Source organism: Myxocyprinus asiaticus, chromosome 8 (genome assembly GCF_019703515.2).
Source record: "Myxocyprinus asiaticus isolate MX2 ecotype Aquarium Trade chromosome 8, UBuf_Myxa_2, whole genome shotgun sequence".
Lineage (NCBI taxonomy): Eukaryota > Metazoa > Chordata > Actinopteri > Cypriniformes > Catostomidae > Myxocyprinus > Myxocyprinus asiaticus.
This window is the reverse complement of record NC_059351.1, coordinates 45,743,293-45,766,543: the sequence shown is the minus strand read 5'-3', so window position 1 is coordinate 45,766,543 and position 23,251 is coordinate 45,743,293. Positions and strand designations below refer to the sequence as shown.

Below are 23,251 nucleotides of genomic sequence, written 5' to 3'. Positions count from 1 at the left end.
ATACTGTTGGCCTACAGATTTTGCTTTTACATTAGAGTTATTCCTATAAAGAGGGGGTTGGGAGGGGGGGAAGTTATGCAAAGTATCTAGACATTTGTTTATGGTTTTCGTGAGATTCAAGCTGTAATTCATTCACTGTCATTTTCCACACCCTAACATATCTCTGCAGCTCCTTAATTGGATTTGCCAAACACCCCATACTGGCTAAATGGCAGATAGTGCTGAGCGCCCGCAGATTAATAGAGTTATTAAGCAAGGCACCATCTGGTTACAATACTCATAAAACATCACATGGTGCTAAAAACTATGCGACTGTTTGTGTGTGTGTGTGTGTGTGTGTGTGTGTGTGTGTGTATTTGTACTCTGACAAATCTTTTGCTTGGAAAGCCAATTTGTCTGTATTTAAGGGTGTGCGGTCAAAGAGGAGTTTCTTAATATCTCCTCTGTTATCACACACAAACCATCATAACGAAATTAAATGTCAGGCCTCACTTTCGGTAAACAACTTGAGACGGGCACTTGGGGTGAACTGATGGGAAGAATTACTTTTATTACTGTTTCCCTTTTTTTTTTTTTTTTTTGCTTTAAACATGTAAATAGACATCCCACAAAAGCATGTGCATACGTGCCGCCAAAAATTAGGTATGACTTAAATGTGAAGTGTGTCATTTCTCAAAACTGGTCAAATAATTTTCAAATTTGTTTTCAGACATTTTTCCCGAACTCTCCATGTATTTCGTTGGCCGTACAAACAGGTTGAGCCAATGTTGATATGTCAGGCTGGTCCAGATGCTCAAAAATAAATAAATAAACAGGAGCAATGTTAATAAAGTTAGGATAGAAGAAAGTGTTTTAAAGGAATAGTTCATCCAAAAATTACAATTCTCTCATCATTTACTCACTCTCATTATATCCCAGATGTGTATGACTTTCTTTCTTCTGCTGAACACAAATTAAGATTTTTAGAAGAATGGCTCAACTCTGTAGGTCCATACAAGGCAAGTGAGTGGTGGCCAGAACTTTGAAGCTCCAAAAAGCACATAAAGACAGCATAAAAGTAATCCATATGACTCCAGTGGTTATTCCATATCTTCAGAAGTTATATGATAGGTGTGATTGTGAAACAGATCAATATTTAAGTCCTTTTCTATTATAAATCAACTTTCACACAGACCTCCTGAACGTTCATGAGAGTTCATCTGTTATTCTGCAGATTAACATTCTTTGTGTGAATCACCACCTAGTGGGCTGTTGTGCAAATATGATTTATTTATTCTTTTCCTATTTATTTATTCTTTATCCCCCTTTTCTTTCTCCTCCCTGCACAGAAGGTAGTGATATGCACAAAGAATGTGAATCGGACCTACAGAACTGAGATATTTTCCTAAAAATCTTCATTGTGTTCTGCAGAAGAAATAAAGTCAAACACATCTGGGATGGCATAAGGGTGAGTAAATGATGAGAAAATGTTCATTTTTGGGTAATCTATCCCTTTAACATTGAAAAAATGACACACTTCAGATTTATGCGGCGTAAAAAAAAAAAAAAAACGCTGAAAACACACAGAATTCAAGCTGAATTTGGTTCTCACTTTTGCATTTTCACCTTCAACATCACAGGAGGAACCTCACCCAAATATCCCTCCACCCTTCCATTTCATTTGACACCTCCGTCTCCTAAACTGTTCATTACTGATATTTCTTCCCTCCTACATTCCATATAATTGCATGTTAAACATTAACACAACAAATAAAATGTAGAATTTGATCAGAGCAGCTGTTACCCTTTCATGCCCTTTAGGGATTGGTCCCCACCCAAACCCCAATCTCAACATTTCTACAACTTTGAAGAATGGCACCCGCTTTACAGGCAAACTGCCAGAACGTCTACTGAATCAGTTACAAAAATGTCAAGCAAATGCCATGATTAAGTTCATCATCCCCTTTTAGCTTAAAAAGATTACAAACGATTTTCAAAGCAGTCATTTGAAGTTATCATATTTTCTGCATCTATACACTGTACAAAAAAATGAAATTACATTTTATCCAGCTAATGGGGATTTTGAGTCACTGATAATACAAAATGTGAATTAATTTGCATCTACATAAAAACACATGTAAGACCAACAATATTCCCCTAAATGTTGTTCCAACTAGCCTAACAGAGTTGTCTGAATGAACAATTTCATACTGAACAATGTTGCTGATTTGCGAGTTTGCTGTCTGCTGACTTTATTTATGCTGTTATTGTTGTTTTTGGTTGCCACTGTTAGTTAATGTATGGTGAGGTTAAGAGCACATCTTTTAACTTGATTGATTGTTATAAAGGTTTTTTGTTAAGGGTTGGGGTCTATTTTGTGTCTGTGTCAAACAATTGTAAGTACTGTCTTGCGTCATATTCCAAGTCTTTTGAAGGCATACAATAGGTTTTGGGGAGACATAACCTGGAATTTAAGTAATTTTTCAGTGAAAATGTTGATGTTCGTTGTGCGATCACGAACACAATGAGAGAAGCTTGTTCACAGTGGCTCAAGGCACAAGTTCTGGCATGGACATGTGAACAAGCTTCTGCCATAGTGGTTGTGGGTTTAGAACGACTTGAGGGAGAGTAAATTATGACAAAATTATATTCCTTTATATTATATTCCTTTTCTTAATAAGCTTTTTTTTTTTTTTTTTTTTTTTGCAGTAAAAATATCTAAACATTCTTAAAACAAGAAGAAAAATTACAGTTCTAGAGAGGCAAAATGACATCAGATATTTTGTCATGTTTTTAGAGAAATTTTGTACAATTGAGTAACATTTATGCTTATATTTGGTAATGTGGTAAGACATTTTTTATTTTTATTTTTTCACATCAGCAAACAGTTTTTTCATGTTTTAAGCATAAACTCCAGCAAATTTTGTAAAGATTTCTCGAAAACAAGTCTTTATATCTAATATAATTTTGTTTCTTAAGTAATTTTTTCTTGTTTTAAGGATGTTTGGATATTTTTATCGGAACATAAGACAAAAGTACTCCATAACATTTTTTTTATATATTTTTATTTTTTTTACAGTGTATTCCTTTAATTTCAAAATACAGTTTACTTCTAGAGGACGAATTATTTTACTCTTAATCAATTCTTTTTTTATGTATTTATTTACCTGTACACGACTCTCTTCTTTAAAGGGATAGTTCACCTAAAAGTCATCCCAGATGTGTATGACTTTTTTTCTTCTGCAGAACACAAATTAAGATTTTTAGAAGAATATTTCAGCTCTGTAGGTCTATAAAATGCAAGTGAATGGTGGATTAATTAATGTCTTCTGAAGGGAAATGCTAGGTGTGTATAAGGAATAAATCAATATTTAAAAATCTTTCCTAAAAATTCACAAGGGCCAAATACACGCTGCCTCTCACGTGACGTTAGCACATTGTTAAGTTCACACGAGAACTGATGCAAGAAATACGAAAAAATATGGAAGCACATTGTTGTTTACAACAGAGGGGCATAAATAATCATACATAGATGCCTCATTCGGCTGGTTTGGATACGTCAAATGCACCGCCATCTAGGAACTGTCAACAAGGAGAGCTGTTTGAATTGGTTTGAATGCAAGTGAATGGAGAAGATGCCTCAGACTGAGCTCCTTGCTAAGACCACAGCATAACCTGCGTTTGTGTGGAAACATTATTGCTGTCTACAGGAACAGTTGCTAATAAGGGATCTACGTATGAATATCTATGCAGAGGAGGCTTTCGCGCTTACGTCACACAAGAGTGCTTTCAGTTTGAACTCCACCCTCATCAACAAGCTGGCCAGAAGCAAACAATTTTAGTTAAAAAAGTTTTAAATAATAATCTATTCCTTAAACACACCTAGCATTTCACTTCAGAAGACAATTCATCCACCGGAGTCATATGGATTACTTTTATGATGGCTAAATGTGGTTTTTGGAGCTTCAAAAAATTTGGCACCCATTCACTTGCATTTTATGGACCTACAGAGCTGAAATATTCTTCTAAAAATCTTCATTTGTGTTCTGAAGAAGAAAGAAAGTCATACACGTCTTGGTTGGCATGGGGGTGAGTAAATGATAAGAGAATTTACATTTTTGGGTGAATTATCCCTTTAACACCCATTAAGGTAAACACAGTGCCCATACACATACACACATTCCATACTATAAATGTTATCAGCATTCTTCTCGACACACTAATATTTACATTTTCAGTAGCTCTCTAATCAATGTTAAACTACAATCATTAAACATCATACCATTAAACCACACGGACCTATTTAAACTCATTACTTAATACACAAACTCACATTGTCCATATATACACAAACACATGTCCATTGCTCTAAAACTAAAACTAATCTCTCCTCCCCTAAAACTTCCATCTGTTCAGCATTCCCCTCTGTCTCTGTTTGCCTCTCCACTCCTCCATAGAGCCCACAGAGCCCATAGAGACATGTGTAAACAAGATTAGCTAGTCCGACATCACACATAACTCACTCTGCCACGTAAACCGGGGCCTGTCTGACTGACCCCATTCCAAGAGAACCCCACGATCTCCCCCTCTGTTCTTCCCCCTCTCCACATCTGGCTCTCACATGAGGATGAGAGGATGTGGGGTCACTGATGGGAGAGAAAAAGACAAGCACCAAAAACTACATGTAAAGTGTGTCTAATCCCAGCAATGGAAGCAGGGCCAGGGGTTTTTCAGTGAATTCATGGCCCCCACATTTTGGAAATGCTGATCTAAACTATTGCTTTTCCAGTATTGATGCCAAATGCATGATTAAGCTGTAACGATGTGTGACGTGAGAAAAACTACGATATTCCTATAGAGACTAACAATCTAAAGAAGGGTTTCATTGTAGGGTTAGGTAAACAAGAGGGAGATCACAAGCTGGCATACATTGCTTTGTGGTAGCAGGAAGAGAGGGGCCTTGTTTCGCTCTGAGGAGGCTCATAACAGTATATTATTACACTATAATCACACGCATAGTGCATAATTCAATAGCATTAGGCTATAGCTGTGGAGCTCTACATAAACAAACTGCACCGCCTCAAATGAACTCTTCACAAATCGGTTTTGAGAACCTTCAGGTGATGTTTCAAACTGCTCAGATGCAGGAAATCACGTCACTGCAATTAGTACATATCAGTCAGCTTTTTTGTGTAAGTTCTGTTAAACTTAGGATTTTGTTGATGCTTTTCACCAGATTTCATTGATGCTTTTCGTCTGATTTCGTGGATGCTTTCTGTTGGATTTCATTGATGCTTTTCGTCGAATTTCATTGATGCTTTTCATTGGATTTTGTGGATGCTTTTTGTCAGATTTCTTTGATGCTTTTTGCCAGATTTCATTGATGCATTTCATCTGATTTTGTTGATGGTTTTTGTGGGATTTTGCTGATGCTTTTTGCCAGATTTCATTGATATTTTCACCAGATTTCATGAATGCTTTTTGCCGGATTTGGTTGATGCTTTTTGTTGGATTTTGTTGAGGCTTTTTGACGGATTTCATTCATGCTTTCGTTTTTCTTGATGTTTTTCATCAGATTTTGAGGATGCTTTTTGCCCAATTTCGTTGATGCTTTTTGTCAGATTTTCTTGATGCTTTTTGCTGGATTTTGATTACGTTTTTTGTTGATGCTTTTTGTAGTAATTCAAAGATTCTTTTCACTTTAGTCTGATTCTATTGATGCTTTTCACTTTTCGTACAATTTTGGTCATGCTTTTCATTTGATGTTTTCGCTTGTCGAAGGATTTCAATTATGCTTTTGCTTTTTTGTAGCATTTATTTGCTTTTCATTGATGCTTTTCAGTTTTTGTAAGATTTCAATGATGCTTTCCATTGATGTTATTTGCTTTTCCAAAGAATGTAAATACATTTAGCTGATTTTTTATTTTTCATAGAATTTTGATGATGCTTTTCATTTTATGTTTTCACTTTTCATAGGATTTCAATTATGCTATTCACTGATTCCTACAGCTTTTCGCATGATTTTGATGATGCTTTTGCTTTTCGTAGGATTTTTTGCTTTCCATAGATGCTTTTCAGTTTTTGTAGGATTTCAATGATGCTGTTATTTGATGATATTTTCTTTTTATAGGATTTAAACGCTTTTTGCTGATGCATTGTTATTCATATAAACTATTTGTTGATAGGCAAACTAGGCAGTGTCCTAGGGTGCCATCAGCTAGGGGGGTGCCAATGCAGATGCAAATGTCAAGGTCGCTGTGCAAGCCGACATCCCACCCCACCCCAACTCTGTAAGTATACCTAAAGTTACATCACTCTTTAAGACCCAAAAGAGCTCAGTTTGGCGTGTAAGCCCTATTTCCACAGGGAGAGACCATCTTGACAAGCAGATGGGTTTAAGAAACTTAAGCCCCAAACAGGGATCAGTTTTGCCTGATTCTGGCAGAAGACTGGGTTCTCAGAACTGCACTTATAACAGCCTGAAGACAGGAACCACCTGTTCAAAAGTTCAACACCCAGAGGTTTAGGTCAAGTGCACCAAATCAGACAACTGCCTGATCCAGTCTTCAGGGCTATCCAATCTATGCCTAACGATAGGGGAAGTTACGGAAAAGCAGTTTCTAACCAATTTACTAATTTGCCATTTAGCATACGTTTTTTTTATCCAAAGTAACTTACCGCTTATTACAGAGACAATCCCCCTAGAAACAATCCTCTTGTTAAGTGCCTTGCTTGAGGCCACAATGCATCCCCATATATTTAATGGATTGCTTTTTGTGGGGTTTAAACCTACAACCTCTCAGTTATCAGCCCGACCAGGCCACACCATAATGCAAACTTGATCTGAGATCAGCCTGAAATTGTAACTTTATTTGGAACCCCAATACTAACCGAGGAGAGAGAATCCAATGCCCTTGATGTGACCCATGGTGGGACATGAAATTACAGATAGTCAAACTTCAGCCTTTTTCAGGATTTGAACTTGCAACTTTTGTTTTCAGCCTAGTTCTTTAACCATTAAACCACACTAGCCCATACTCCAGGTACTTCCTAGAGCTGGTTAAGGACACTTTGGATGAAAAATTGTTAGAATGGTGTACAGAGAAATGCAGTCTTACCCCCCCAAAAAAATGCTGCCATGAAATGGTACAATCAAAAACAGGTCTTCAAGGTTGCACTATTTAATGCAACCCAGCAGTCAATGTGCCTAACATTGATTCCAAAGCTATCAGCTTTTGGGGAAGCAAAAGTTATGTCAGTGTGATATCACACAGAGCTTTGGCGAACGTGAACGCCAGGGGATGTGTGAACTTACCATAGCCCACGCCTACAACTTAAAATCTAATTTGTTTGTGATAATGATACATCCCAGCTGCAGTTTCCACCTGCTAAACCCTCATAGATAATCAATTTTGAGAGAGCCTGAGATTCAAACTTAGAAAATGGGGACAAGTTGAAATCATAAATCTATAAACAAAAATAATTTACACATTTCCAATCATAATAACATATGTACTTGGGTAATTAGAGTGATATCTTCCAGATGTTTTTGACTTGAAGCTACAGAAAAAATCACCGCTTACTGATGTCCGACAGATGCATATCCAGCGGTCAGCTTGAGAAAATAATTTAAATAATTAAATCAGACTGGAACAGACTATGATGCTAGTATTAGTGATAATTTGAAGAAGTAGTAAACTCTTTGAGGGATATATAAAAATAAGATTAATAAGACCAAAATATTTCCAGTGTTCTCAAGGAACAAGAGAGAAAGACTAATGATAAGTGGTTACACATGATTTGATGTCAAAATCTCGCAGAGGAAATAAAGACAGCTGGAGATGCTTATTACATCACTTCAGCTGCTTGTCAAATTATAACCAAATGTTAGCGATTTCCAAACATTGTGAGAGCAAATAAATGTGGATGCACAAACAGACAACAAACAGGTGATGAATGGAAAGACATATATTTGAATAGACATTGCAGACCTAATATAAACTGTAACTGGGTCAAAAATATTGTGTGTGTGTGTGTGTCTGAAGTTTAAAGGGATAGTTCAACCCCCCAACCACCCCAAAAAAATGAACATTCTGACATTATTTACCCATCTTCTTATTGTTACAACCCCATGTGACTTTCTTTCTTTATGCTAGTCTCAGTAAACCTTTAACTTTCATTTTATCTTTTTTTCATACAATGAAAGTGAATGGTGACTGATGTTAACATTCTTCTTAACCTCTCCTTTTGTGTTCCATGTGAAAAAAATAGAAAGCCAAACAGGTTTAAAAAACAAACAAACAAAAAAACATGAGGGTAAGTAAATAATTACAGTAGTCAAAAGTCATGGCAAATGGTCTAATACTAAAAATGAGATTAATTAAAATCTGGAATTATAATTATTACATCTTTACACTTTTGAAAACATCTATATTATAACTTTGAAAGCCCAAAAACAAATGCAAAAGTTATAGAATTTGAAATATTGTCAGAATATTCCAACACTCAGGGCTCCAGACTACAACTAAAATGGTCGCATTTGCGACCAAAAATAAACGATTGCGACAATAATTTAAAATCTAACAATCCAGTTGTGTGCGTTCACATGCGGTTTCTTCAGATATCATCTTGTGAGTTATTGATTCTTTACACCGTTTAACACCCTTGCTGTTTGAGATGAGTGGCATAAAGTCACCCAACAGCAATTTGAAAGACTGGTAGAGAGTATGCCAAGACACATGAAAGCTGTGATTGAAAATCAGGGTTATTCCACCAAATACTGATTTCTGAACTCTTCCTAAATTAAAACATTAGTATTGTGTTGTTTATAAATGAATATGAAATAGTTTTCTATGCATTATTTGAGGTCTGAAAACACTGCATCTTTTTTGTTATTTTGACCAGTTGTCATTTTCTGCAAATAAATGCTCTAAATGACAATATTGTTATTTGGAATTTGGGACAAATGTTATCAGTACTTTATAGAATAAAAAATATTTGATTTTCATTTTACTCAGACACATACCTATAAATAGTAAATCCAGAGAAGCTGATAATTTTGCAGTGGTCTCTTAATTTTTTATTTCAAGAGCTGTATAAATATATGTATAAATATATGCTGAAGGGGGGGTGCTGAAGGGGGGGTCCGTGCTGCCCCCGGTAAGATGCCACCCCAGGTGGCTGCCCGTGTCGCCCATGCCTAAATCCGCCACTGTATATACATATATATATATATATATATATTATACACTATATAATGTATATACTAACCCCCCCAATTAATGATTTATCAGCTGTCTTCCTTTTCATCGGCTTTCTATCTTGTTTCTGAACAACAATCTAAATCGAGCAATTCTGTAATTTGGCAACTTAAAATTGGATTTTGGTTCCTAAATATTTCAGTTGGCTCTCAATGGCTCCAAAGTCTTTATTTTAATTTTTTTTCTGGAGCCCTGCCAGTGTAATAACAGCATAAAAATATATACAGTATGTACAATACCAGTCAAAAGTCTGGACACACCTACTCATTATTTAATATTGCTATTTTCCACAGTTAAGAATAGTAGTAAATTCATCAAAACAACACAAATGGAAGTATATGGAAATACACTGATCAGCCACAACAATAAAACCACCTTCTGCGGATGGAAATGCCTATTTGATGAGAGAGGTCAACAGAGAATGGCCAGACTGGTTTGAACTGACAAAATCTACGGTAACTCAGATAACCGCTCTGTACAATTGTGGTAAGAAGAATATAATCTCAGAATGCTATTCTGAGATGTGGGTTGGCACTGTTTTGGCAGCATGAGGGGGACCTACACAATATTAGGCCGGTGGTTTTAATGTTGTGGCTGATCAGTGTATGTAGTGAGCAAAAGATGTTGAAGAAATCAAAACTATTTTATATCTGGGCTTCTTCCAAGTTGCCACCCTTCACCTGGATTACAGCCCTGCATACTCTGATCATTCTCTCAACCAAAGGTCTTTAATTTAAAATTTTTCAAAAAGTTTTTGAAGAAAAGAACATATTGCCAAGTGTCAACTCTTAAACACAGTTTGGTTGAGCATTTCATTGTCCTTTTATGCAGTACATGCCTTCAGTTGGACAAGTTGGCAGGAACCGTTCTGGCAACGGCGTCAAGTACAAATGCACACCCTTTCATGTTGCTTCCTCCAAAGTCCCACCACTTACTTCTAAACCTTTTACAGCTGACACTCCCTGAGCTCTACAAACCTCTGAGTCATGTCCAAATCTCAGAGGAACCTTAGTTATAAAGCAGCCAAACCCTTCTCTATCCTAAGCTGAACATAAAAAAGCAAGTCATTCAATGCTGCAGCAACAGAGGTGGCATGCTGAGTTAGGCAAGCGGGGCTGTGTTAGTACCAGTTGTTAAACACTAACTCGGCCCGGTGCAACAGGTTTAAGACTAAGATGGGAGGTAAATAAGACGTTGTCTTACCTGACTTGCGTTTGGATCCATAATCCCTGTAAAACAAACAACAGCAGAGTGACATAGTGAGTCGCAGTGAGACAACGTCCTACAGCAGACAGCTGTCACACACACCCGCATACACACACACACACACACTTGAGATGCAGCGTGAGCGAGATGTGTGCCAGGGCAGGGAGCAAATGTTTGAGTGTGTGTGTGTGTGTGTGTGTGTGTTAAGATCAAAGGGGCCAGCTGCTATTGGCAAAATATCAGATCACGTGACCCAATCAGAGCTATGGCTCTTTCTGTCCTTTCATCCCCCCCTCCATCCCTCCTCTCATCCTCCAGCTCTAGGATAAAGAGGGCGGATCTCTTAACACGCCCTGATTAATAGATCAGAATGACGCTCAGTCATGAGCCTGTATGCGTAAATGTGAGTGTGGAATTATGTGCATGTGCCTTTTTATCCATCAGCATGAAATTCAGTCAAAGAGTGACAAGGGAAAAGGTGAGACAGGAAGGGCATCTATTTTTTTAGGGGAAAGTGATGCCAATGCTGGGAACAATAAAATTCAAGCAAATGCACACACACATACAGGTGCTTTCTCTGTCTCTCTCACACACACACACGAAACATGAATTGTGGGATAAAAAGTGCACATAGCAGGACCTAAAACCTCTAAAAGGCATCTGCAATGTGTCCGATTTTCAGTGTGATAATTGTGAAGTATGCTTAATTAACTTTACAATTTCCTTTTTTTTTTTTTTTTAATACAGCGGTCACAGAAAGTACATGTATCTGGACACTTTTGTCTCATTCGAAATCTCTGAATGTCATTGCAATGGAAAAAAAACTACAAAAATATATATAATATATACCATTTTTGCAACAAATTTTTAAGCAACTGGTGTTTTTTAGAGGATGTATGCAGTCAGTTACTTTCAAGTTCACACAGATGTCCTAACAGAATAACCACAGGTAGTTCATCACATTAACTATAGACATGTTACATTAACGTTTGACAACCAGAGAGTGTTCAAATACTATGTCTCCATTTTGAACAGTATATCTATTGTTCAATCATTAAAAACTTAAAACTTTTTCGCTTTAAAAGTGTGCTTGTGCTATATTTCTTTAAATAATTGCCACTTGCTTAGATATTTTGTTATTTTGTTATTTAATGCAATGACATTCAGACATTTTTAAGTGTTCAAATACTTTTTGGGGCCTCTGTAGTTTTTATATTTGCTTTGAAAAGAAATATTTTCACCATTTCAAGCTAGAAAAACAAACATGAACTGCAGTCTGGTGACTTTTCATGAGATACGCAAGCTATTTTCAATACTGACTTGAATGCTCTCAATTTTTTTTTACACTGGTCCAAAAAGGCATAAAATGTACATATGGTCTAATCCAAAACACAGAATGTACCGTAAGATTGTTGAATCATAAAAATTGTTACATTTTGCAAATGTAGACTATTCTTAGAACTTGCACATAAAAGATATAAGCCCAAAGGGGCCATTACATTAGGCACAACTAGAAGTGGAGCACTTTTAGAAAACAGCGGCAAAAGCAATATAATAAAAGACACCAATATTCAATATTTATTTACATTTATTAATGACAATAATCAGAATAAACTCTTCTGGATTTCTGTGACATTTTTCAGTCAAGTAATATAGCTCCAAACTCTAGACTATTTGGTGTTACCAAGCAACACTCAAAAACAATATGCTAGCCTATTTTTAAGATTTACGCATTTCAATTTCATTACAAAATTACATCAAATAAAATGTAGTAACCTTTAACAAAATGAAATTAATAAAACTATATTTAATATACTTTTGCAGGGTATACTTTTTTACAGCGGTGAATGGGAGACCACAGCAAATATAACTTTTGTGTATCCATTTACACCAATAGCAATCAACTACTGTGTTTCCAGGACGTTTCAAAAGAGGAAAAAATAGAGAGAGATTAATTACAACAGTCAGAAGAGAGACTCACTCCCTCTTGAGCTGTATTAGAAACTCCATTGCAGCTGTGGTAACTTGTTTTTAGGTAATTGATTCCAGAGTACAAAGCATAATGTTATAAATTTACAATAAATAATAAATAAAAATTCAATTTAAAAAAGTTTGCTAGATTTATGCTGCTAAATATGTCAGGAACGTGTCCCCACAGTCTGTGAAAAGTGTCCATAATGCCAGCTGTGTGAACTTTTGTGCATAATACTAAGCATACTGTTCCTGGTTACTTCTGCCGTTACACAGGGATTTGAATAGTACAATTTAAAAAGACTGAGTTCATCACTTGTAATACATAATTATGAAAATACTCCAGATGACTTTCTGATCCCCTTCAGAAACACACCCACATGCTCGGTATTCCCCCTGATACCCCTAAAGGGCCATTTCCCTTAATATCCCCCTAATATTCACTCCAAAATATGACAACCCCTCCATTCTTCTTCCTTTCATCTGGTCATATCGCTTCCTTTTTCATCCATCTCCCAGCTCAATCTGCTCTTTTGTGGCTCCCGTGGGAGAATGAGTACTGGCTTTTTCTGACTAGTACTATGATGTCACTGTGAACCTTCTAGAATGCCACATTCTAGAATGAAGTCCTTTGTAGGCAAACAGAGCAGAGAACAGAGGAAGGACACTGTCCTAAAAGCCCTAAATCAGAGATCTGCTATATAGCATAAAAGGAAACTGTCACCATAAGATGGATCTAGGACATGACATTTATGAATACTGTATGTGCAGTCAATGTTCAAAATGAACTGTAAGAAAATTCCCAGGACAATGCAGTTTTAAGAGACAACACCATGCATGTATTCACTAATCTAATGAAGCCGCGTCCACACTAATACGTTTTCGTTTGTAAACGCATCTTTTTCTCTACGTTTTGGCCTTCTGGCCACACTGAGATGGTGTTTTTTGTCGGCAAAAACTGAGCTTTTTGAAAATGCTTTCCCAAGTGGATACATTTGAAAACGCCGTCTTCACGTTGTAGTGTGGACTGGGAAAATATTATTTGTATTTGTTGACATGTGCTGCAGTCATGTGATCCATTTAACCAAAACAATCAAGATGGTGGCCCATGTTATAGCGGCGCTGTTGTGCCTGATATTCACTTTGATAGCATTGTTAATGATAAATGTTAATTTGTAAAACATTCACATTGCATTCCTTCAAAGGCGACGGGAAGTTTACTCGGAACTGGTGTCTGGCGACGGAATATGAGGGCAATTGCGTTTCAGACCATACATGCAACGGTGATTTTTCTCATGCGCAGTAAGAGGACTTAAGCGTTTTTGAACGTTTCAGTGTGGACAATCAAGTTTTGGAAAAAGCTTGAAAACAGCAGTGTGGACGGAAAAACGAAAACGCCATTTTCAAATGTATCCGGATTAATGTAGATGTAGCCTAGTCTAATTTTCAGCATTCTCTGATTAGTCTATGAGATAATAGAATAATAGTTCATCATCATCCTCTGAATAAATGCATTCACAGATGCATTTTAAAGTCAACATTAAACAGTTTGCAAACGATTTTACATCCATAATGTGCTTATTTCTGAGTAAAACAGGATATTCATTGAGAAAAGAATCTGGGGCGGGACTTGGATTTTATCCTCTAAGAATTGATCTGATTGTGAAAAGTGGTCTCCATTAGAGGTGGTAGGAGGCGAAGGGCTGAAAATCAAGAGAGCTTGGTGATGTCAGCCATCAAAAGTTTTTTGTCACATTTGAATTTGAAGATTTCTGATTAAAGATTCCTTTTTTCTTTGGAATAACATGCACCAACGAACTGTTCACAATAAGACCAACAACCTGTATTGTTTTAGTGCAAAAAGGAAGACTTTGAATACAGAGTCTCTGCAAAACCTGTAGGCCAACAGAATTTACAGACTGCTAACATCTTGAGCTTTACCCTAAAATATATAGCTCACATTTATTGCTTGAGACCGTTTATCGGGGAAAGTATTATTGGGAGTGACAGTTGATCGCTCCCTGCGCTCAGTAAGCCACAGGTAAAATAAGGTATCACTGGCTTGCCCCAAAGTTTTAGACAAAAAAACTACAGTTCTCAGCTTTATAACTCCCATGATCACTATTAAATAATGGCAGTGGATGATCACGGTTAAGAAAATGCCAGAAACTGTAGTTTAAGCTGATTGGTCAATGCTCAGTTCATTCACCCCACCTGATCATAAAGATGTCATCATAAAGAGGTAAATTAATGATGTACTATAAATCGTGTATAAATGTGTGACACATTACAAAAGACTGTTTCTTCTGTGGAATTTTCTGTGGCGTATCTTGGTGATATCTACACACAGTCATATCTGGCATTTGCTGTGGTATTGTAAAAAAAAAAAAAAAAAAAGGCCTTTTCATTGTTTATAAGTTAATCTAATAGAAACTAATTGGCTTATTCACAAATTTAGACGAGGCAAGAAAACCGTGCTAACAAGAGATTTGCAAACATCTGTTTTTTTTCTCTGTTTATGATGTCAAAACATAAACTGACATGCGCAAAACACTTGTGCACACTGAATATGCCGCCTGAACGACGATAAAGGTGTTTTCACGCAGAGCAAAATCAGGGTAATGGGCAAAAACCTGTATGCTGATCGCTTTTTTCTTCAACAAGTTCACACGGGAAGTCAGCACATTGTCTGAGTGAGTTCCGGTACCCTAGGATCGGCCACAATATGCCGACTCGTCAAATGCCATCTCACTATGGAAGATAGTGGCTCAAATGGAAGCGCGTTGCATTAGTGGCGTGGGAAACCCAGGTTCAGATCCCACGTTGGAACCAGGAAGTAATCATGTTCACAGAATCAGTGACAGGTGTGATTCAGAGGTTGCATTTTTCCCTCTTACATTACATTTTTATTCCACTGATGGTGAGGTTTAGGTTTGGGGTTTGGGTTGGGGGTTCAGCTAAAAACAACTCACTTCACAGTGAGTGCCCTTCAATGGTGCCCCAAAAATGGAGCTCACACATGCCCAAACGCCCAACAACACCCATTGTACGTTGCTGTATTTTGCACCCTGGCTGAGTGGACAATACTAAAGAGAGTGTTTTATACTAATTAACTGCTCAAAAGAAAAGAATGTTTATTGTTTGACGTGTTTGGCATGTACTTCATGCACTGAAAGTTTTATAGCTCTCAGCCCGAGCTGGAGAAGTGTGCTGGTTCTAAAGTGTTGGAGTATTCCTCTCCCAGAGGAATCTAAACTGCAAGAACGCCACGCTAGCCTCACTTACAACAACAAGCAAAGAGGCCCTGAGCAAAAATGAAGCACAATATCTTTAAGACAATATCAGCAAAGTCTACTTTACAAGAAAAGTGGTAAGGGGTATTTAAAGATACATATTTGGAACAGAGTTTTGCAGTAAAAATAGGTACTTTACTTCACAAAGACCATCAAAATGTGCAACAAAAAATCGTACTGTTTTGTTTAGTAATTTGGTTCAGTATATAGTTAGGACAAATTATTGAAGGTGGGGGATGCTTCCTAAAAAGTACTAAAAGAACCGTTAATGGAAACTTTAAAGGTGTACTCAGCAATTTTTTCCTCATTAAAAAGGTTTTACTCCTAAAGACATGAATTGTACTTTTGAAACATTTGCATAAAATCATGACCACACATGAGATGAGGATTCTAGTCATATCAGTAACCTTATAAAAGCTGTTTTATTCTACATGGGAAGGGGTGCCCTCATGGGGGCTGCCATTTTAGAATCACATGACCAACTGAATACTGGTCCAACTGGTTACCTCAGTAACCGTCTTGTTATTGGACACTTTCACTCTTGGATCAAATTAATCATGGATGATTGTGAATAGTGAATTTCTACAATGGCATCTGTAAATGAAAACTACTGATTTTGAAATATTCTGCATCCACACCACTAGGTGACAATGCAAGTCCAAGATAACACGAGCAAAAATTAACTCGGTGCACCTTTAAGGAACCAATCATTAAGTGGGATTGGAATCAGAACAACAATCGTGGACCAGTGAATAGCAGAACTGTTGCAGTAGTGTTTGCTAGACAGGTCCAGTATGCTCATCAGGGGTTGTTAAAGAAAGAAAGAAAGAAAGAAAGAAAGAAAGAAAGAAAGAAAAGGGTGTTGTTATGATGTACTGGGTGGTTTTCATGGTGTTGCTATGTGGCTGCTATTAAGAAATCTTCACACTCTGAGGTCAAGAACTTCTAAATGTTCAATGATGTTTGGATGTGTTGATTGGGGAAGCCCTGAAATTATTCTGACTTCAAACTGGTTTTCAGGAAACCATTCTGATTTAGTTTTGGGAGACATTATCTATCTAGAATATGGAAATAAAATGAGGGAACTGTGTATGCACAATGCATGCACCACCAGGTCCACTAACATTTAGTCATTTTCCTTTGCCATTGCAGAACCACACATAGCAAAAATCAAGCCTAACTGTTTCTAACAATCTGGATTAAGGATTTAAAGGGATAGTTCACCCAAAAATGAACATTTTCTCATCATTTACTCACCCTTATGCCATCCCAGATGTGTATGACTTTCTTTCTTCTGCAGAACACAAATGAAGATTTTAGAGGAATATCACAGCTCTGTAGGTCCATACAATGCAACTGAATGGTGGCCAGAACTCTGTAGGTCCAAATATCACATAAAGGCACCATAAACATAATCCATACAACTCCAGTGGTTTAATCCATGTCTTCTGAAGCGATCCACTCGGTTTTGGGTTAGAACAGATTAAAATGTAATCCATTTTTACTATAAATCTTGACAGCACTTTTCTTGGCGATCGTGATTTCAAGCTCGATTACACGTCCTATAGCGCCATCTAGCGCTCTACGCATGCCAAGCACTAGGAAGTGTAATCGAGCTTGAAATCATGATTGTGCCTAAAGACTGCAATGGCATGATGTACAGTGGACCTTCAGAGTTCTGGCAACCATTCACTTGCATTGTGAGGACCTACAGAGCTGAGATGCTCTTCTTAAACTCTTCATTTGTGTTCTGCAGAAAAAAAAAGTCATACACATCTGGGATGGCATGAGGGTGAGTAAATTATGATTTTTTGGGGGAAGTATTCTGTTAAGCTAAAATGACAAAAATGGACTGTTGTTTGCCCTTTGTCTTTTTATGACTGGAATAGCATGCCACGAGCAATGCCAAGGCCATGGGGTTTGATTCCCACAAATCCTGGAACACACATACTAACAAAAACAACTTGATCACACAGGAACTGGACATGTTGCAACCGAATGTGCCGGTACCCTGTCATAGACCCCATTCTGCCGAGTTACTGATATGCATCTCTAATCAGACATTTTTGCATTCATTCAAATGTGTTTACTTTTTCCTTTGGCACTACTCATAGCACGTAGTGCGGGTAACCTCAGACACATGTGTTCGGCCCCATGGAAACCAGGAAGTAATCACATTAACATAATCAATTATAAGCACGAGTCTGAGGTTGTGTTTTCCCTTTAAGAATACATTTTTAATCCACTGATGGTTAGGTTTAGGGGTACGGTTTGGGGATAGAGTTCATATAATATGCATTCCTTTTGACTTTATTACATCATTTACAACTAAAAATACAGCTTTTAACACTTCACCTGGTAACTGGATCTTACACGAGCTCATACAGCAACACTTCCAGCTTCAGCCACAGGGGGCAGTGGTTTAAATTTCAGTAAGCACAGACCGAGTTCAGTTGTTCTTCTTTTGCAGATGTAGTTTGTTTATGTTTGATGATTCTACCTCTTGACTCATAAATAATTTAGCAAATTTTAAAATGGGTGTTTGTCATGTAACTTTACAAATTAGAGGCGCAAATGATCAGACCTCTTTAATGGCTAAAACACTGCTAACTGGCAATCAGGCTAATATGACCAACCTCTGCATTAATAATAGCAATTCAAGGTTACCTATACAATGTATCTGTACAAACCTTTGTCCTCTCTCTCTATCTCTCTCTCTCTCTCTCTCTCTGTCTGTCTTTTTCTGTCTGTCTCTCTTTGACTGATCATCTAATCAGCCCCTCAAGCAATGGCACTTTAGATAATTAATTGGCAATAACCTTCGCTAACCCCTGTACTGTGACCAGTGACCAGTAGTCTACCTAAACCAAATCAATCATAGACAGACTCCACTAAATTAATCCACCATTTTATTCCTGAAGATCCTTAAATCACTTTAAGCTTTTTGTTTAAAGATGCCTCATAAATTTTTCCTCATTAAAAAAGTTTTACTCCTAAAGAAATAAATAGTAATTTTGAAACATATGTATAAAATCATGTGCACTCACATGAGATAAAGATAAAGCCATATCAGTAACCTTATAAAAGATGTTTTATTCTACATCGGGAGGGTCCCCTCATGGGTGCCGCCATATTAGGATCACACAACCATCTGAATACTTTCTCAGTACCGTAGTTGCCCTGTTACTTGACAATTTCACTCATGGATTAAATCAATCATGGTTGACTGTGAATAGTGAATTTCTTCAATGACATCAGTACCTGAAAACTATATGTTGTTTGAATGACGCTGCATCCACGCCCCTAGCTGTCAATTTGTGGGCTTCCATCCAACTATTTTTATGCACATTTTGAAACTGTGCATAAGAAATCCTGAATGGAAATGCTTGATGTGCGAAAAACTTTTTAAATTTGCTTAAAATGTAATGCGCTAAGAGGAGGTGGATTTTCTAGAGTTTCGCATTAGTTAAAATGCGCATTAAGGTGATGGAAATGGTTTATTTGCGAAACGATGACATGTTTTGACCATTCGTGCAAGTGTTATGAGTGTGCGATAGCTTGATGTGACTAGCCCACCAAAAGGTCCAACCTTGGCACACAATTTTTTGAACATATCGCTTGTCATACGGAAGTGTTTATCCCACAGCTGTTCGATAAAGTGCGTCCTCACAATCCGCCAGAACAGTTTTGAGAGCGGGCGCTCCCAGGTGGTGTGTGGGCATCGCAGCTATTTCAGCCCACATTATATCAGACCACTTATTCTGTGGTGTCTCATGGATGCATTTAATAAAATGAGATACTTGCTCCAATCTTGCAAATAAGACTGTCCACAAAACAGGGAGAGGTCATTCAGCTGCTCCATCATGACGAGGCGGCTCCCTCATGATAATTCGCATTACGTAGTGGATGGAAACGCACTACAATTTGTATTTTCTTAAGTCTAATTTTTAGAAATGTGCTTAAAAATGTTTTGTGATAAACCACACCTATGTGAACCTGAGGGGAACTGCCTTCATACATGCACTTGAGCTTGGGACCAGTTGGTTAAATGTCATTGTAAAAATGATCAAGGAAAGTAAAGTTAGTTATGAGAAAAGTTTGAGCATCATTTGATTGCAGACGCAACTAGGTTTGATATTTAGAATTGAATGCAATGACATACATTCATTTTTAAACTTGGCTTACAGTAACTGGGGCCACTATATCTAAGTTTGGACATATGCAGTATACTGTACATAAAATGTCAAGTCTTTAATTCCAGGTCTGAGATCACATGTCACCTGTCCCCTCTAAGTGGTTTAAGTTAGATCACCCTCCCCCTTATTTAATTATCCTGAAAGACTATAGGTTAAACGGGTCAGGATTTACAGCAGTCCATGTGGGAATACAAAGCCTACCAGACCATCCATCTTACCAGCTAATCACAAAACATACCCCTGTAGAGCGTCAACAAAGAGAGAGAGAGAGAGAGAGAGAGACAGTGCGAGGGTCTGCTCAACATCTGATGGTCTAAAATAGCAAACGTCTGTTTGTGGTGGAAACGCTGTTCTGATCATTACCATCTGTCTCTGTTGTAAGTGTTCGTGTTCAATGCATGGAATAATAGACAGAGAGGTTCAGGGATTGAACATTTTGAGGCTTTTCCCTTCAAAATCTCCAATCTTTGCATTTGCAAACTGATGGGTTAGCCAATGGCAACAGTAAATTGACATATTTAAATTCACTACAAATTGGTCCACAAAAACACTTCAAAAGTATCCAAAAGTTCTCTTGCTATTAAATTAGGAACAGTTTCTCACACATTTCAGCTATGACTTTACAGTTGTTTGAGTGGGCCAGGAAACACACTTAAGGGTGTAGTATACTTCAGTGTACTGCAAGCACATGTCGCCATGTTCACAGATCTCCAGGGATTCCAGCAACTTGACTGGGAGCTATGGAAATGTAAGGCATTCTGTGTGTGTTGGAAGGGGGGATGTGTCTGACAGGAGGAAAAGCAACCAGTCAGAGAGTATTTAAATAATGAGTGTGATTGTGTGTGAGTGAAGATAACGATCTGCATCGGTATGTCAGTTTCAAAATGAACTGACGGCCTTGTCAATATCTGTCTGTCTGTCTGTCTATCTATCTATCTATCTCGGCCATTGAAAACTCAAAACCCTCGACCCCCAGTAGACAACACTGTCCATTTAGTGAATAAACCAATACTTTAATGTATATAATCTATATAACTTTATAATACTAATACTAATGTCTGTAATGACAATTCTTACATTCCCATTTGAACCGAACTCTGTTCAGCATCAACAAAGCAGTGTAAATTCCACTAACATCTAATCTTGAGCAGCATGACAACTCCAAACAGATGGCAAATAGTGAAATCTTGTGGTCAAAGGCGGTATAACCGTTACACTCTGTCAGTTAAATCATGTCAGTATAGAATGTTATACATTTTCTAACACTAATTTCAAATAATGTATAATTCAATCATTTTTTTTTTTTTTTTTTTTTACACTTACATTTTTTGGTCAAATAAAATTTTGGTAGAAAAAAAAATGACTGATTAATTTTTATTAATATTTCTCTTTTTTTCTTTCTTTTTTTTACAGAAATCAGAAATGCAAAAATCCAAAATGCATGTCAAATGTTAAATTAAATGTCCCAACTGTTTCTACAGAGGTTTAAAAATATTTATATCTATTGACATTAAGACCAAGGAATATGGGGAAATAATGAGGGATTTATGTTTGCACCACAGCATGCACCTGGTCTAGTAAAAATGAGTCAATATTCCTTGGCCATTAAACTAACATGCTGAGCATTCATCAATAAGGAATTATGCTGAAAGATGACTCAGACAACAATTTATTTTCTTTTTTTCACTTAGATTGTAACAGTTTAAGGACATTTGTTTTGTTTTGTCTCCATGTCTTTCTTATAAGGCCCTTTAATATACACGTGATCAAGTGTGGGCTTCTGCATCACTGTTAAACTTCAGAACAGGGATATGTGAGGATGAAATCTTCAGTGTATGCCTTTTCTATTTAAGCTGCACTTTGGAGTTCCATCAGCAGATGGTTCTAAATACAACAAGCAAAGCAGTTCTCCCTGTTGAAGATAGGGGACAAGCTTTCCGTTTACAAATGTTATGTTACAGTCATGAGGTGTTGACTGGCTTTATCTATCTATTAAATCTTAATCTTAAATAATTAAATGTTACATTGAATTATTAAAGACATTTTACCAAGCAACTTAATCATTACTATTAGAGTGGAGCACCATTTTTAACAAAGTTTGAAAATAAGTCAAACAGTTTAAATATAGGTAAAACAGTTCTTTGAGGAACCATGACAACATTATAATCACTATAGTATCTCATTTCTATGAGCACTATTATATATTATAATACACCAATACAGTCAGTAACTAACACTTGTATGACTCCCAGGATTCATAGCCTGAAATATTATGCCACAAAATACGAATCAGTCGTGGCAGATTCTGAGCTTTCAAAGAGCATCTTTGTCTGTCTTTGTCAGATGGATACAGTTCTTGCCCTCCAGCTGTGCTAACAGAGCACATTTCATTGTCAACAGTGCCCGACGCAGTCCCAGAGAGCCATGAAGTACACATAGTATAAGTACTAGAATCAGACTTAATGGTAGTTGGAAAACAAACACACTAAACGAAAAAACAAATCTCGGGTCAGAACGATCACCATGATATTGTGATTGCCAGAGTACAGGTCTGGAGTCATTTATGCTTTTGGAATAAAACCAGTGTGAATTTCACTTGTGGGGAGAAATCTGATCATAGATCAGTATTGTTTTGAAAGTGGCCTAGCTTTCAAGATCAAGAGTGCTCTATGTGTGTGTGCATTCCTTGAGGAATTCATTTCCCGGTGGATATCTTCAGTGAATCAATAATACATATCCCTCTAAAAACAGATACACCAGCAACACACTGCACACACTAACACTTCACAAATGCATCTCAAATTTCACCTTCACTTCAAATGTCCTGATGAAGTCTGAAGTTACCACATTCAGCCATTCAATGAACTCCATGACTCTAAATATCACTTAAAGACAAGTCCGGGTAATGTTACCAAATGACCATGTTTCAAGTGATAACAACCTTGCAACATGGTAGTAATAGTTTGAAAGCAGTCATATTAAAGAGGCTTTCTTGGTGTAGACTAGTAATAGACACAGACATTTTATCAACCAATTTCTGGTCAATTTGCGATTATCACCATTGGTGTCTGCATGGCCAATTAATAGACTTTTTAGGGGTCATTCACACCAAATAGCGCAAAGAAGTGTTTTTACAGTTGAAGTTCATTTTAACTTGACACAGCTTTGAAAAAACTTGGCGCTCCTGCGGCAAGGAGCAGCACAACAGACAAAGATGTCCATCTACCGCATGTTCACATAGCAAAACAACTGAAGACAGCACAGACAGATGCAAAAATGTGTTCGGAGTGAACGGCCTCTTATTTGTCTCTTTGAATCTACTCCAAAATCTACTAATTGTTTTGTC

At 37.2% G+C, this 23,251-nt stretch overlaps 1 protein-coding gene across 3 annotated transcripts in view; it reads right to left on the bottom strand.

Annotated features, from left to right (window-relative positions):
- LOC127445307 (SH3 and PX domain-containing protein 2A-like) overlaps positions 1-23,251 on the bottom strand; it is a 140,438-nt gene that overhangs the window by 47,379 nt on the left and 69,808 nt on the right. For all 3 annotated transcript variants that reach the window (XM_051705292.1, XM_051705294.1, XM_051705293.1), the window contains exon 6: positions 10,443-10,468. In XM_051705292.1, the coding sequence (XP_051561252.1) occupies positions 10,443-10,468 (26 nt within the window). The remainder of the gene's footprint in view (positions 1-10,442; positions 10,469-23,251) is intronic.